Source organism: Nannospalax galili, unplaced genomic scaffold (assembly GCF_000622305.1).
Source record: "Nannospalax galili isolate Female #2095 unplaced genomic scaffold, S.galili_v1.0 scaffold443, whole genome shotgun sequence".
NCBI lineage: Eukaryota > Metazoa > Chordata > Mammalia > Rodentia > Spalacidae > Nannospalax > Nannospalax galili.
The window spans coordinates 765,202-778,605 of record NW_008352479.1 but is presented as its reverse complement, the minus strand read 5'-3'; the positions used below and the strand labels follow the sequence as shown (position 1 = coordinate 778,605).

Genomic DNA, 13,404 nt, shown 5'->3' with positions numbered 1-13,404 from the left:
CCTGTGACTAAAAATGAAGGCTGACTTTTTTCAAGATTCCTTAACTATAGTCCTTTGTCAGGTGCCTCTGTGGGTCCCCTAGTTCATGGGAATACAACCTCCCTGAGTCCTGCTAAGGGACTTGCTTTGGCCAAGGACATGTGAAGGGGCAGGGACAGCAGCCAGAGTAGGCTCCATGGCTGACTTCCTCCATCTCCCTCAGCTGTGGTCATGGAACAGGTGACTCACTCATTCCCTGAGTGTTTTTTCCAGCTCCCCAGAGGCCCTGGCATGGCCTCAGTGGGGCTTCCCTGGCCAAACGGACCATCCTACCTTCTGCAGGATGGTGGTGGCCAGCTCTTCAGTCAGTTCCTCCTTGTGGTCCCGAAGGTAACTGGCCTCATTCTGTTTGTCCTGTGGAGGGAAGAGAATGGAGGAGGTGCAATTCTCACTGACTCACGAGCCCTGGCCATAGCACAGATGGAGGTCGCACATAGCCTTAATCAAGGCTACTATGACTTGGATACCCTGATCATCTACACTTGCTTCTGACGGCCAAGATTCCCCCACCCCCTTCGCCTCTCATCAGACAGAAGGAGGCCTTACCAGGCTGTCCCCATGTGACTCAGCTTTGGAAATGGCTTCTTCAATGGCCTCTTCAGCCACGCGTAGAGCCACAGCCAATGTATCCATCATGCTGTGTCCTAGGCAGGAATAGAACAGAGAGTGACAAGTCAAATGACTGACTGTCCCACAGGTGCTCTTTTGCATACAGCCCTTGAGGGTATTGGCAGAGGTACCCTGCGTATGTGGGAACAGTCTCTGCTCGCTATCCCATCTCTCCAAGGTCTTGATGTGCTTCCCAGGCTGGCTTTGAATTTACAACCTTCCTATGTCGGCCTCCCAAGTAGCTGCGATAACAGACACACATACCAGCAGACCCACTTATTGCCTCTGAAGTCCAAACCATGTCAGGTACAGGAATATGGGTCCAAAAGGGATGGGCGCTTGTGTCTCTTTCTCCCCAACTTCAACCCCCTGTTTCCATTTATAATCTAGTCATGTGTCATTGACACAAACCATTTTCCTACAAAGCTGCTGAAAGTTACTTGTGAAATGAGACAAGATGTAAATATATCAATCTGCTCATTAATTACTCATTCAATTAAAAAACATTCAAGCTTCTTCGATACCTAAAGAGACCAATATGTACAGAAAGTGGCATTTGTCAAATGCAATGAAATCTCTAAAACCAACCCAGTTATGGTCAAGGATGTACATATTATAGGCCAGATCTAACAGTCCTGACCGACCACATGGGGCAACCAGCCCAGGGTTCTGTATACTGAGGTCTGGTTGACTGATCATAGTTTCCTCTTCAGTTTCAGTAAATGGAACAAGTAAAATTGACATTGTCATATAAAGTACTCCCTGAAGATGGTGCTGTCAACACATCGAGTGCTCCCTGAACATGGCGCTATCTCCTGCCCAGCCTCTTCTTGATATTTGTCAATGTGTTGGATTTTTTTTAATTACCATGTTTTAAAATTTACTTACTTTGTGTGTATACGTATGAGTGGGTATAAGAGCATGTGTAATGTATGTGTGTGCCATGGCATGCATGTGAGGGCAGAGGGCAACTTGTGGGAGTTAGTTCTCTCTTTCTATGATGTGGGTTCCAGAGATCTAACTCAGATCATCAGGCTTTGAGTCCAGAACGTTTAGCCCCTGAGCCATCTTGTGAGCCCCAAAGAATTATTTTATTATTAGTGCTTATTGTGAAAAATAATAGGTTTGTTGTAACATTTTCCTATATGTATATAATGTGCTTTAATCATATGTCATCCACCAATGTATATTTCACAAAACAGGTCCACACATTCTTAGCAAGTATGACTAAGTACCTCAGCTGTACCAGGCTCTGGGCTGCTCTCCAGTGACGTCCTGATGGATGGGCTGAGTTAATCTACTCATGTGTTTCCCAGGCGACTAGGCAATCAGGCATGTGAGTGTTGGGGACAGTAACCAAGTCTCAGAAAGGCTTTAGATGCCAACTTATGATTCTTGGGTGTGAGTATTGGTATTGGTACAAAATGTAGAAGTTGGGTCTGGAGAGATGGTTCAGCAGTTAAGAGTACTTGCTGTGCTTGTGGAGAACCTGGGTTTGATTTCCAGCACCCATGTGGTGGCTGTCAACCATCTAATTTCAGTTCCAGGGGATCTGATGCACTCTTCTGGCCTCTGTAGACTTTGCATGCATGTGGTATACATACAGACATGCAGGCAAGTATTTGTACACATAAAATAAAAATATGTAAAAAATGTAGACGTTAGTAAGGTACAGGGATATTTTAACATGAGATTCACAAGTGAGTGGCTTGATTACTATTCTCCAGGTCTACAGCTCTCAATAGTTGATCATAAAGTATCTAGTGGCTGAATGGTGACTGCAGTTCTCCAGGCCATATATGGGTGATCCTCCTTTCTTGCTGATGGATTTGCCCAAAATGGAGGTAATAAGAGCCATGGAGACTCACACACAGCGATGAATGACTGCATGGCAGTATCCCACAGCCTTTCCAGCTTCTGGGCATCTGCCATTCACACAGCCTTACCTTCAGACTGCCTGTAGAATGTTGAGTCACTGCCTGAAACGCTGCCTTCATTCTCCAGGTTTGGCTCAAACACACCTCCTCCTGGAGGAGACACAAAGATTATGGTGATAAAAGGTCTCATGAGCACTGGTGCACTTGTGTCACCGAGCTGGGGGATCATCCATTTTGATGAAGCCAGCCTTGCAAACAGGTTGATGGAATCACTGAATGCCACAGTACATTCATTCATTCATTCATTCTCTCTCTCTCTCTCTCTCTCTCTCTCTCTCTCTCGATCTAGCGTAGAATGAAGATTTATCTTGTCAACTTGACTAGATTTATAATCACCATGGAAACATAACTCTGGGTGTGTCTATGAGGATGTTTCCAAAACAGACTAAATGAGGAGGGAAGATCCACCCTGAATGTGGGTAGCACCCCACCCCGTCATGGGCTGGGTTTCCAGGCTGCACCAAAAGGAGAAAACTAGCTGAGTACCAGCATTCCTCTCTCTCTGCTTCTTGACTGTGAACACAATGTGACAGATTGCCTCACACTGCTGATGCCAGGCCTCCCCCAACATGATGGACTGCACCCTCAAACTGTGAGCCAGGATAAACTCTTCCTTCCTTAAGCTGATTCTTGTCAGGTATTTGGTCACAGGAACAAGAGAAGTAACTAATGTACCAAGTTGCCTTTTGATTGCCTGTGAAGGTGTAAGGCTAGCTTGGGAGGGCTAAGGGACTGGTGGCCAAAAAAGTATATAAGAGGTAGGAAGCCTGCGTGATTCCATGGACCACATGACTTTTCAATGGAGTAGGCATTTTACGGCAAAGTACACTTGTCTACACAGCAAAGACATTTCATAGATAGAACGAGTTCATTTTTAAAGATCTATCTCATTTTAAATTGTGCTGTGTGTGTGTGTGTGTGTGTGTGTGTGTGTGTGTGTGTGTGAGTGCAGTGCCTGTGGAGGCCAGAAGAGGCCAGATCCCCCTGGAGCTGGAGTTACAGGTGGTGGTGAGCCACCCAAGGTGGGTGCTAGGAACAGAGCTCTGTCAAAGCAATATGTGCTTTTAACTGCTGAGCCATCTCTCCAGCCCTCAGAGTTTTACCCTAAGGGTTCTGGAACATGACACATGCCTCAGGCACTGCAGACTACATATTCTGACAAATCAAAATCTGAAAATAGATACTGTGGCTAGAGTTGAAGAGGGAGCCATTTATTCAGAAGATGGCTGAACTGATTACTGTGATGTTCTAGCTGATGTTTTCTGCATTTGCTGTGCCTTAAAATAACTTAGGACGCTTTAAAATGCATGTGCACTGAGTGCTACCTCCAGAGATTTGGAGCTCATTGCCTGGGGCTGGGAGATGATCTTGGGATGGGAATTTTTCCCCAAAGCTCCCAAGGTGATTCTGATGTGTATTTACAATGGAAGATGGCATCCCTAAAAGTGTGTGGGTGACAGAATCAGCTAATGGTAATGACATGACCCTCCAGTCTCTCACCTGAGGGGTGATTTCAGCACTGGAAGACTTCTCTGCACTTGAGGAGTAACTGAGTTTTCTACAGAGCTTGTAGAATACATCTCATTACTTTAAGATTGTGGCTTTACAGGACTCATAAATGGCCTACTGTGTATTTGTGTCCATGTTTAAGAAAAGGAAATCTTAGTTTAAGTGGAGTTGCTGTTAGCCACACAAGGTAGGAACCTAGTGGCAGATTCCTATATCAGCCCACCTTCAAAGTGTCCTTTCCTTTAGTTTTATTTATATTTATATTATAGTTCGAGCTGAGCATGCTCAGAAGCATTCCTGTTATTAGTTTAATCTTTTAAACATGTGGTCCATGACCTTAAACTGAGCATGCTCAGGAGTGTACTCTTTAACTGAGCATGCTCAGGAGTGTACTCTTTAACTGAGCATGCTCAGTGATGTACTCCAGAATGGAGCATGCTCAGGAATGGGCCAAATCCATTGAATACGTATAAGAGCCCCAGCTTCCTGTGTTTGAGGAGGGCACTGCTTTGGAAATACTCTTGCGTTTGGGCATGCTGCAGGTCATCTTTTCCCATCCTTTTATGTCTTGGCTGTGCTTATTTTGGATACTGAGACATGAGCCTGTTGCATCTGTTTATATTATTAATCATTTTTGTTTTTGAGGCAGGATTTTGTGTATCCCTGACTGGCTCCAACTCCCCATGAAGCTGAGAATGAACTCAAACTTCTGATCCTCCTGCCTCCATCCTCCATGAGCTGGAATTATAGATGTTTGTCACCATGCCTGATTTATGCAGTTCTGGGGGGCTAACCCAGGACTTTGCATATACTGAGTGCATTCTACTGACAACTACAACCTGAGGTCCTGTATTACCAATCACCTTAAAAATGGACTCTAATATTTCTATGAAGCATATTGGTACACCTATAATGCATTTAAGATGGAACCAATGCACTGTTCAGGACACAGGTGTAACAGGCCCTCAGGTGTGCTATGAGAACACAGAAGCAAAGAGGCCACCCCTCCACATCACAGTCTGCAGAGATCCAGTGTGTAAACCATCTCTGGATGCCATGACCCAGGCCCAGATAGAGGAGTGCTGGATCACAGAGGGCCTGCCACCCAAGCCTACACCATCCCATCAGATGCTTACTCCCAGCAAGGGACTCACCTTTCAAAATGACACCTGAATATCTCAAAGCCCTGAATGAACCCACTGGGAATGGGTGTCTGTCTCCTGCACCCATGGGGCTTTAGAGAGAAAGGGGAAGACCAGAGCTATGCTGTGTTCTATAGGATGATTCACACATGCTCGCCCATTCTAATTTCATTTCTGTTGCTGTGATAGACCACATTGATCAAAAGTAACTTAGGGGAGAAAGAAGTTTCAGCTTACAATGCCAGATTACAGTCTATCATTGTGGGGAAGTTGAGGCAGGAACTTCAAAGAGCTGGTCACATCGTATCCAGTCAAGAGCAGAGAGAAACCAATGTGCATGCATGCTAAGTGCTCAGCTACATTTCTCCATTCTTAGGCGGTTCAGGACTGCCTAACTATGAAATGGTGCTGCCTGCACTGGGCTGGATGGTCCCATATCAAGACAGTCCCTCACAGACATGCCCACAGACCAACCCAATGTAGACAGTCCCACACTGAGCCTCCCTTCCTAGGTGATTCAAAGTAGTGCCAAGCTGACAATCAAAGCTATTTTATTTTTTTATTTTACATTAAGCAACTGAGCACATTTATGCAACTGGAGAGGAAAAAAAAGATGAGCTACAAATGAGAGTCAAACCTCCAAAAAGGTCTGGACCCTGGGATTAGAAAGACGGCTCAAGGGTTAAGAGCACTGACTGCTCTGCCAGAGGACCTGGGTTTGATTTCCAGCACCCGCATGGTGGCTAACAATCATCCTTAATTCCAGTTCCAGCAGATCTGACACCTTCTTCTGGCCTCCATGGGCACTGCACATACAAGTACACTTGTACACATGTAGGCAAAACACTCACACACATAAAATAAAAATAAATACATTTTAAAAGAAGGTCTGGACCCTTCTTGAGATTATATTTGGGTGAAAAACTACTGTTCGCAGCATCAGCTTTAAGTTTTTTGTTTTTTTAAACCTTTATATTCTAGAGAAAAACTTTTAGAAAAACCAATAAAAGGAAGATAAAAATACTATGTGGAAACTCTAGGTGTTGCTCTCCCAGTTATTTCTTCTGAATAGCTTGAAGGACAGAGTCTGACGGTGACCACAGGGAGCCCTGTATGTTTCCCTTATGGTGTCCCCCCAGTCACCTAAGGGACTGGCATATTTTTAGATAAGACATAACCAAAGACTTTATTGAGAATACAACAATGTAAAATAACGACGGCAGAAGCACCACAAATGAGATGGGTGAGATTTGTTTTCTTTCCCTGTTTCTTGTGACTAAAGAGCATTTACCTGTGTCAGCAGTGATTTCAAACACCTGCCTCTAGAACAGAAAAGCACAGTCCTTTTGGGGAACCCACGCTGTTCGCATTCTGACAGCTGCCTCGTCCTCAGGCTGATTTAAGAGGACTAAAGACTATAATTTCCCATTTTCATTAACTTACTTGTCTTAACTGTACAGAAATAACAAAGGTAAAGTTTGTCCTTCAGTCATCTGAGGAGGGTGCTAACACTTGTAACTTTTCTGTGACATCAGAGTCTGAGCCTGTAGGAAGGGGAAGTGCATATTCTCAATACAGGCCTGGTCTCTCATATCTGGAAGGACTTTGCAGTGTTTTGCTTATCGGAGAATGATAGTTAAGGATAGTTAATGATAGTTTGCTTAAATGGAAATGACTTTGCAGTGTTTTGCTTATCAGGGAATGATAGTTAAGGATTTCTTCCAGGAGCCTGGGGAGACAGCTCAGTGGTAAGATCACTTGCTGCACAAGCATGAACACCTGAGTTCAAATGACCAACACCTGTGACCCCAGTACTATACAGGGTGGAGACAGAAGGCTCTCTGGGGCTTGCTGGCTACCAGACTAGTTCTAGGTTCAGTGAGAGGCCCTGTCACAATGGAATAAGGCAGAGTGATAGAGCAGGGCAGCCAACATTCTCTTTCACACATGTGCACAGGTATGTGTACCTGCACACACATACACACATACACACCCACTCTAGCCTCCAAGAATCATTTCTAGGGATTGAGAATTAAACTACCCACAATTTGAAGAAACAGTTTGGTCTTCTGAGACCCTAGCATGTCATGTCCAGTCTAGCAGGAATGTTCAAAACCAGAGTTGAGGCTGGAGAGCAGGCTTAGTTGATGAAGTGCTTGCTGATCAAGCATGAGGACCCCAGAACCCACATACAAAACTGAACATGGTGGCACATGCTTGTAATCCCAGAACTGTGGCAGACAGAGACAGGAGGAAGCCTGTGGCTCAGTGTTCAGCTAGCCCAGGCTAGCTTACTTGGTGAGTTCTAGGCTAGAGAGAAACTTTGTCTCAAAAAATAAGGTGGGCAGCTCCTGACCGTTTGACCTCTGGCCTCTACATGCACATGCACACACATGTTCATACACCCATAAACACACACACACATACATACATACATACATACATACATACATACCCAAAAACAAAATCTGAAGTTAAAACTTAGTCTCTCCTACCTACCCTCTTTGCACCAGCAGAGGGAGTGCACCCCAGAGGCCTATGAGCCAGACCTTCTTCCCCCATCCCAGCTAACATAGCCTCCCAGAGCAGCAGGAAGCAGGGTACCTAGGATGTCAAAGCCGGCGCCACTCTCCAGACGGTGTTTCCGATACAGGTTTTTGAGGACCTTTGCACTGCCAAAACGCTTGAAGCGGCTCTTCACATTGTTGTAGAACCACTCCAGAGACTGAGTCCTGAGAAGCCTGGGGAGACAGTTAGACAAAGGGAGATGAGAGCTGCTCAGTGGTGAACCGCAGAACTGCTACACTGCTCCAGACCTCTGAGGAGGTGGAGTTCATGGCTCAGTCCCCTGAATCTGGGCTGGCTTGGCCACTTGCTCCTACAGTAGAGAACAGAGGAACAAGGCTGTGTGTAGTGATTTCTTCTGAAATAAAACCTTTCATCTTGGGAAAATACTTGTTAAGACACCACAGGATGTTCTAAAGGGAAATGAACATTCCATCCTGTAGGGAAGGACCATAAGATGTAGAATGTCGACAGAGGTAAACAACAGGATATTCTAGAGGTGAAGCATTCCATCCTGTAGGGAAGCACCTTAAACTCAGAATTAAACAACTCAAAGGCTTCAGGAAGTTTCTAAAACTCACCAGATACACTAGGCCCCTCCCTCCCCAAGCATATACAAGCCCCAAGGCCTATTGAGGGATACTTTCAGAGAAGCTGAGGCGTCCAGAAGAGGCTCAGACCAGTTGAGCTGCCTGGAAAAAGTTTAGACCAACTGACCCATCCCCGGAAGAGACATTTTTGACCTGTTGAGCGGCCTGCAAGTTGTGCAGTAAGCTCTAGGTTTCCTGCTTTCGTGATTTGTCACCCATTTGAGTCATTTCTGTTCCTATAAGTAATCCCTCACCCATACTCCTGCAAGAAGCCCCAATATAACACATTGACCCACTAAGTTGGTCTCTGGTGGTATCCTTACTTTGGTCTGTCATTGGTTCTCTATCTTGGATGAATAGGTGTTTGTTCATGTCTCCCCAGGAATAGTGTCACACAACACTGGCTGTGTCCTGAGCCTGCGGGCTCCTCTCCTGCTGCTGTTGGGAATCCTGCTCCCCATCACCATGTGTATGAGCCCAGGCTGGTCTGCTCTGGAATGGAGACCCTTGGCCAGCCAACTCCCAGACAGGGGAGTGCATCCATCAGTTGCCAGCTGGTCAGAGATGCACAAGGGATCCTAAGTGAGACCAGCAGACCTAGCTGAGTTCATCCAGTGAGCCAACAATGCTTGCAATTCTAAACCACTAAGTTTTGGGTCTATTAATGCACAAAAACTGGCTTCCTAAAACATCCGTTTAACAGTAGGCTTTACATTTGAAACTAATAGTGCATTATCAACATTTTAAATCCAGCTTGGGAAAGTAAAATGCACCAACAAGACAGCAAAATGCTTCAAGCTCTTTCTCAAGTCGGTGTGAAGCACTGTGGGAAAGCTGGTTCCTGGTGAGCAAAGCAGCGCTTGGTGTGACACAGCAACGAGAACCTTCTTTACGTCTCATAAGAACGTATTTCTAAAGCTCTTCTGTTTTAAGAACAGCTTTTGTTATTTTTCTTATGAGTGCAACATTACATACTCATTTTGGAAAGTTCAGAAAAAGAAAATGAATGCAGAGATTAAAAAAATAAAGACTTAAGAGGACCCTCTAAATCATATGAACCATAAATGACTCAGGGAGATGGGACCCTTAGTGGAGCTACCTGAAAATTTTGCCTTGAGCTCCGGGAGGTTCATTACTTTTGTGAGCTGTCAACCTTGCTGGGGTGGGCTTCTTAGTGCCACAGCTGCCCAAGTGACCTATAAATGAATGCAGAGATTAAAAAAATAAAGACTTAAGAGGACCCTCTAAATCATATGAACCATAAATGACTCAGGGAGATGGGACCCTTAGTGGAGCTACCTGAAAATTTTGCCTTGAGCTCCGGGAGGTTCATTACTTTTGTGAGCTCTCAACCTTGCTGGGGTGGGCTTCTTAGTGCCACAGCTGCCCAAATGACCTACACTCTATGCGTAACTCCTCGCCCACATTCCTATAAATAATCCCAGTAAGCTCACTGGTTGTCTAACTAGACTTGGGAAGTACTCATTTCTTTGGTTTGTCATCAGTGTCCTTTCTGGCGTGAACAGATATTTGCATACATCTCCCCAGGTGAAGTCAACCAATGGGGTGAGAACAGAATTGGAGATTTTGACAAATTTATGGAGAACTGAAAGTGAATTGTAGCAAAAAGGTTAACAGCAAGCTTGTCCTTCGAACCTTTAAGAACAGCCAGGACTCCGACTGGAAAGTCTGATTCTGAGTTGGTTAAGTGAGAGAGCTGGCTTAGACGATATGTTATTCAGAAATTCATTTAAAGGTTGTGTAGACACAGGAGGCCTCTGAGCCCCCGCACCTGCATTCCTGCTCCCAAACAAACGGGGAACTGATCCAAGAATAATTTGTTTTAGCCTCCCCCCACAAAAAAGAAAAGAGAACAAGTTTCTATTGAATTTAAACCATCTACTGGAGAAGGGTTCATTAACAGCACATCATTAATAGCACTGGAGGAATACTACATGTCTGACCATCAGATCTCATCCATGTCCCCCAAAATAAAGTCTACCAGTTGCCTGCCTAGGCTGAACACTTGAGAACAGAGTTAGCCCTTCATTTCTCTTTCAGATCACTGGGCTTGTTACTCAGTGGCACAGGAGGCCCATCCTTGTTGTCATTCTTAATTAACTAAATCCTTGTTAAGAAACATGAATGAAGAATGAGGATTACTAGGCATTTGACACAATCCAGTGGCCTAAGAAGGAAGGGCCATGATCAAATAGCAATAATAAAACAGAGCAAGTAAAGATAATTTGGTGTATTGAAGACAACAATTTCTAATTAACATCAATCCATTCTGAGTAATTCTAGCTAGCATCAATAGCGATTCAAAATACTACTAAATTGGGCTGGGCATGGTGGTGCATGCTTTTAATCCCACCATTTCCAGAGACAGAGGCAGGTGGATCTCAGTGAGTTCTAGGCCAGCCTGGTTTATACAGAGAGCTTAGCTAGGGTTTCATAATGAGACCCTGTCTCAAAAAAATTACTAAAACCTGGGCTGGAGAGATGGCTCAGTGGTTAAGAGCACTGGCTGCTCCAGGAGAGGACCTGGGTTTGATTCCCAGCACCCACATGGCAGCTAACAACCATCCATAATTCCAGTTCCACGGGATCTGACACCCTCTTCTGACTTCCATGGGCATTGCAACATGGTTGCACTTACACACATGCAGGCAATATACTTATACACATCAAATAAAAAATTACTAAATTCACGTAACACGGTAAGGTAATATGAAATATGTCCATTGGAGGACAACCAACAAATTCCTTGAAATAGACAATTAGGTTTGATTTAAAAAAAAAAAACACAGTATATAATTTCCAGAACATAGAATGAGAAATTAACCAAAAAGTGCTATATAAGAGAAAAGAGACATGAGGACCAATTGAAGGGCTTCAACATTTAATACAATTCCACAAATGGAAAAGGAAGAACATCTGCCTGTATCCCAGGCCGAGAAAACGACAGTCAGGGCACCAGGGAGCATTGAGAGTCATGGGTGGGAGAATCCGTGCAGCATGCTCACCCTCAACACAATGAAAGCAACTGCTGTCTTCACCAACCTCAGAAGTGATTTAGAGAAAACGCATGCAGTGGGAGCACAGGGGTGGGGGAGGTGGCACATGTCTTATCTCAGAGAGGCTGAGGGAGTAGGTGGCCAGAGGGTGGGGGGTTAGGCATGCAGGTAGCTGAGCAGCCTGAGGTAGCCTGCTTTCCACCTCTCAGCAGAAGGAGCCCTTCAAGGCTGAGAAACCTCCCCTCAGGTCCCAGGAGGCCCTCACTTCTGTTAGATCTATACGTTACAAGGTTATCACAGGAGCCCCATCCCCTGCACTCCAGGAATCCTATTGGGAAATTTCCTTAGAGAAGTACCCCTGTGTAACCCTGGGGATGTTCGCTGAAGCACCGTGTGGGACAGAGACAGATGGAAACAACCTTGGCTCATTCAGTTGTTCTGTGTTCATTCTCCTCTGCATGCCTTCCTTCATTCCCTCATTCACTCAGCAAATGTATACTGAATGCCCACCACGAGCCAGGCACCTACACAGCACTGAGGAGACAGCCGAGGGCCGTGCTCCTGGGTTTCACGATGTCCATAGGCCAGTGCAAGAGGTAGGGTGTGGATAGAAAATACTTAGCTATATTCTACATAAGGTGGGGGAATTTCCCTGATTTCAGGTTGCAGGGTGAGGGGAAAAGACTGGGTGGAAAGGAGAGCTCTTCATGCTGGGTGGTCTGCTAAGGCATCTTTCAGAGACAAAGCAGAGAGAGAGTGAGCCTTGTGGAAACTGGGAAAAGAACATTCCAGATGGAGAAAGAGGAAGTGCAGATGGAGGAGGGGCAGTGAGGAAGGGAACGAATGAGAGCAAGGTATAGTGACATGAATGTATGAGGATGCCATGAGGAAACCCAGTACATTATCTGCTAACCTTTAGTTATAAATAATTTGTAAAATTGAATAACATTCATAGGAACAATACATTAAATTTTGGGAAGAAAAGGAAATGGGGTCAGAAAGGAACTCAAAACAGAGCTCCCTCTATACCAATAATGTAATTAAAATTTATTTTATAAAGTTCATTAGAACTGTCATATCTGGCTACTAGGTCCCTTGTGCCTTTATTTTTACCTTAAAAAATCTGGCTATTTCTGTGTGTGTGTGTGTGTGTGTGTGTGTGTGTGTGTGTGTGTGTGAGAGAGAGAGAGAGAGACAGACAGACAGACAGACAGACAGACAGACAGACAGACACACTGCACTCATGTGGAAGTCAGAGGACAACTTGCGGAAGTCAGTTCTTTTCTTCCACCATGTGGGTCCCCAGGATTAAATTCAGGCAGTTGGTCATGACAATAAGTGCTTTTACCTGCCAAGCCATCTTTCTAGACCCTGTGGTACCTTTACAGCACATTAGAACTGTGAGAGCATCTGAAACATTCTACAACAGCAAAACAAGCCCCAACAGAATGCATGCCCTCCCACGTTCTTTCCTCATTCATCTCAGAGAAGCCTCATCCAACTCCCTCACCTCTTCTGCAAGCATCAGTCTTTGTTGGAGTGTTGTACAACACTGTTCTAGTTAATTATTCAGAGATCTGTCAGGGCTGCCAAGTTAAGCATCCATCAAGAGAAGAGGCTATCGTGGACCCAAGAGCCCTCTGCAGACTTGCCCTACAAACTGTTATTTATTGTTGATTAAGATTTATTTTATGTGTACAAATGTTTTGCCTGTGTGTATGTATGTGTACTGAAGAAACCAGAGGAAGGGGTCCACACTGTCATGTGGTACTGGAGCTGAACTGGGGTCCTGTGCAAGAGCAGACAGTGCTCTTAATTGCCAAGTCATGTCTCCAGCCCTGTAACTCAACTCTAAAAAGAGTCTGTGTGGGAACGCATGAATATGATATGTATGCATGTATATGTGTGTATGTGTGTGTGTGAGCACACATGTGGAGGTCAGAGGACAACCTCAAGTGCTGGCATCACCTTCCACATTGTTTGAGTCAGGGTCTCT

The 13,404-nt window shown here is 44.9% G+C and overlaps 1 protein-coding gene across 3 annotated transcripts in view; it reads right to left on the bottom strand.

Moving 5' to 3' along the window:
- Positions 1–13,404, bottom strand: part of Myrip (myosin VIIA and Rab interacting protein) — a 362,410-nt gene that overhangs the window by 95,662 nt on the left and 253,344 nt on the right. For 2 of the 3 annotated variants that reach the window (XM_008849427.2, XM_008849430.2), the window contains exons 4-7: positions 7,841–7,977; positions 2,595–2,675; positions 586–683; positions 313–393 (exon numbers count right to left, since the gene is read on the bottom strand). In XM_008849427.2, the coding sequence (XP_008847649.1) occupies positions 313–393; positions 586–683; positions 2,595–2,675; positions 7,841–7,977 (397 nt within the window). The remainder of the gene's footprint in view (positions 1–312; positions 394–585; positions 684–2,594; positions 2,676–7,840; positions 7,978–13,404) is intronic. The other variant, XM_029554258.1, reaches the window with a different exon arrangement.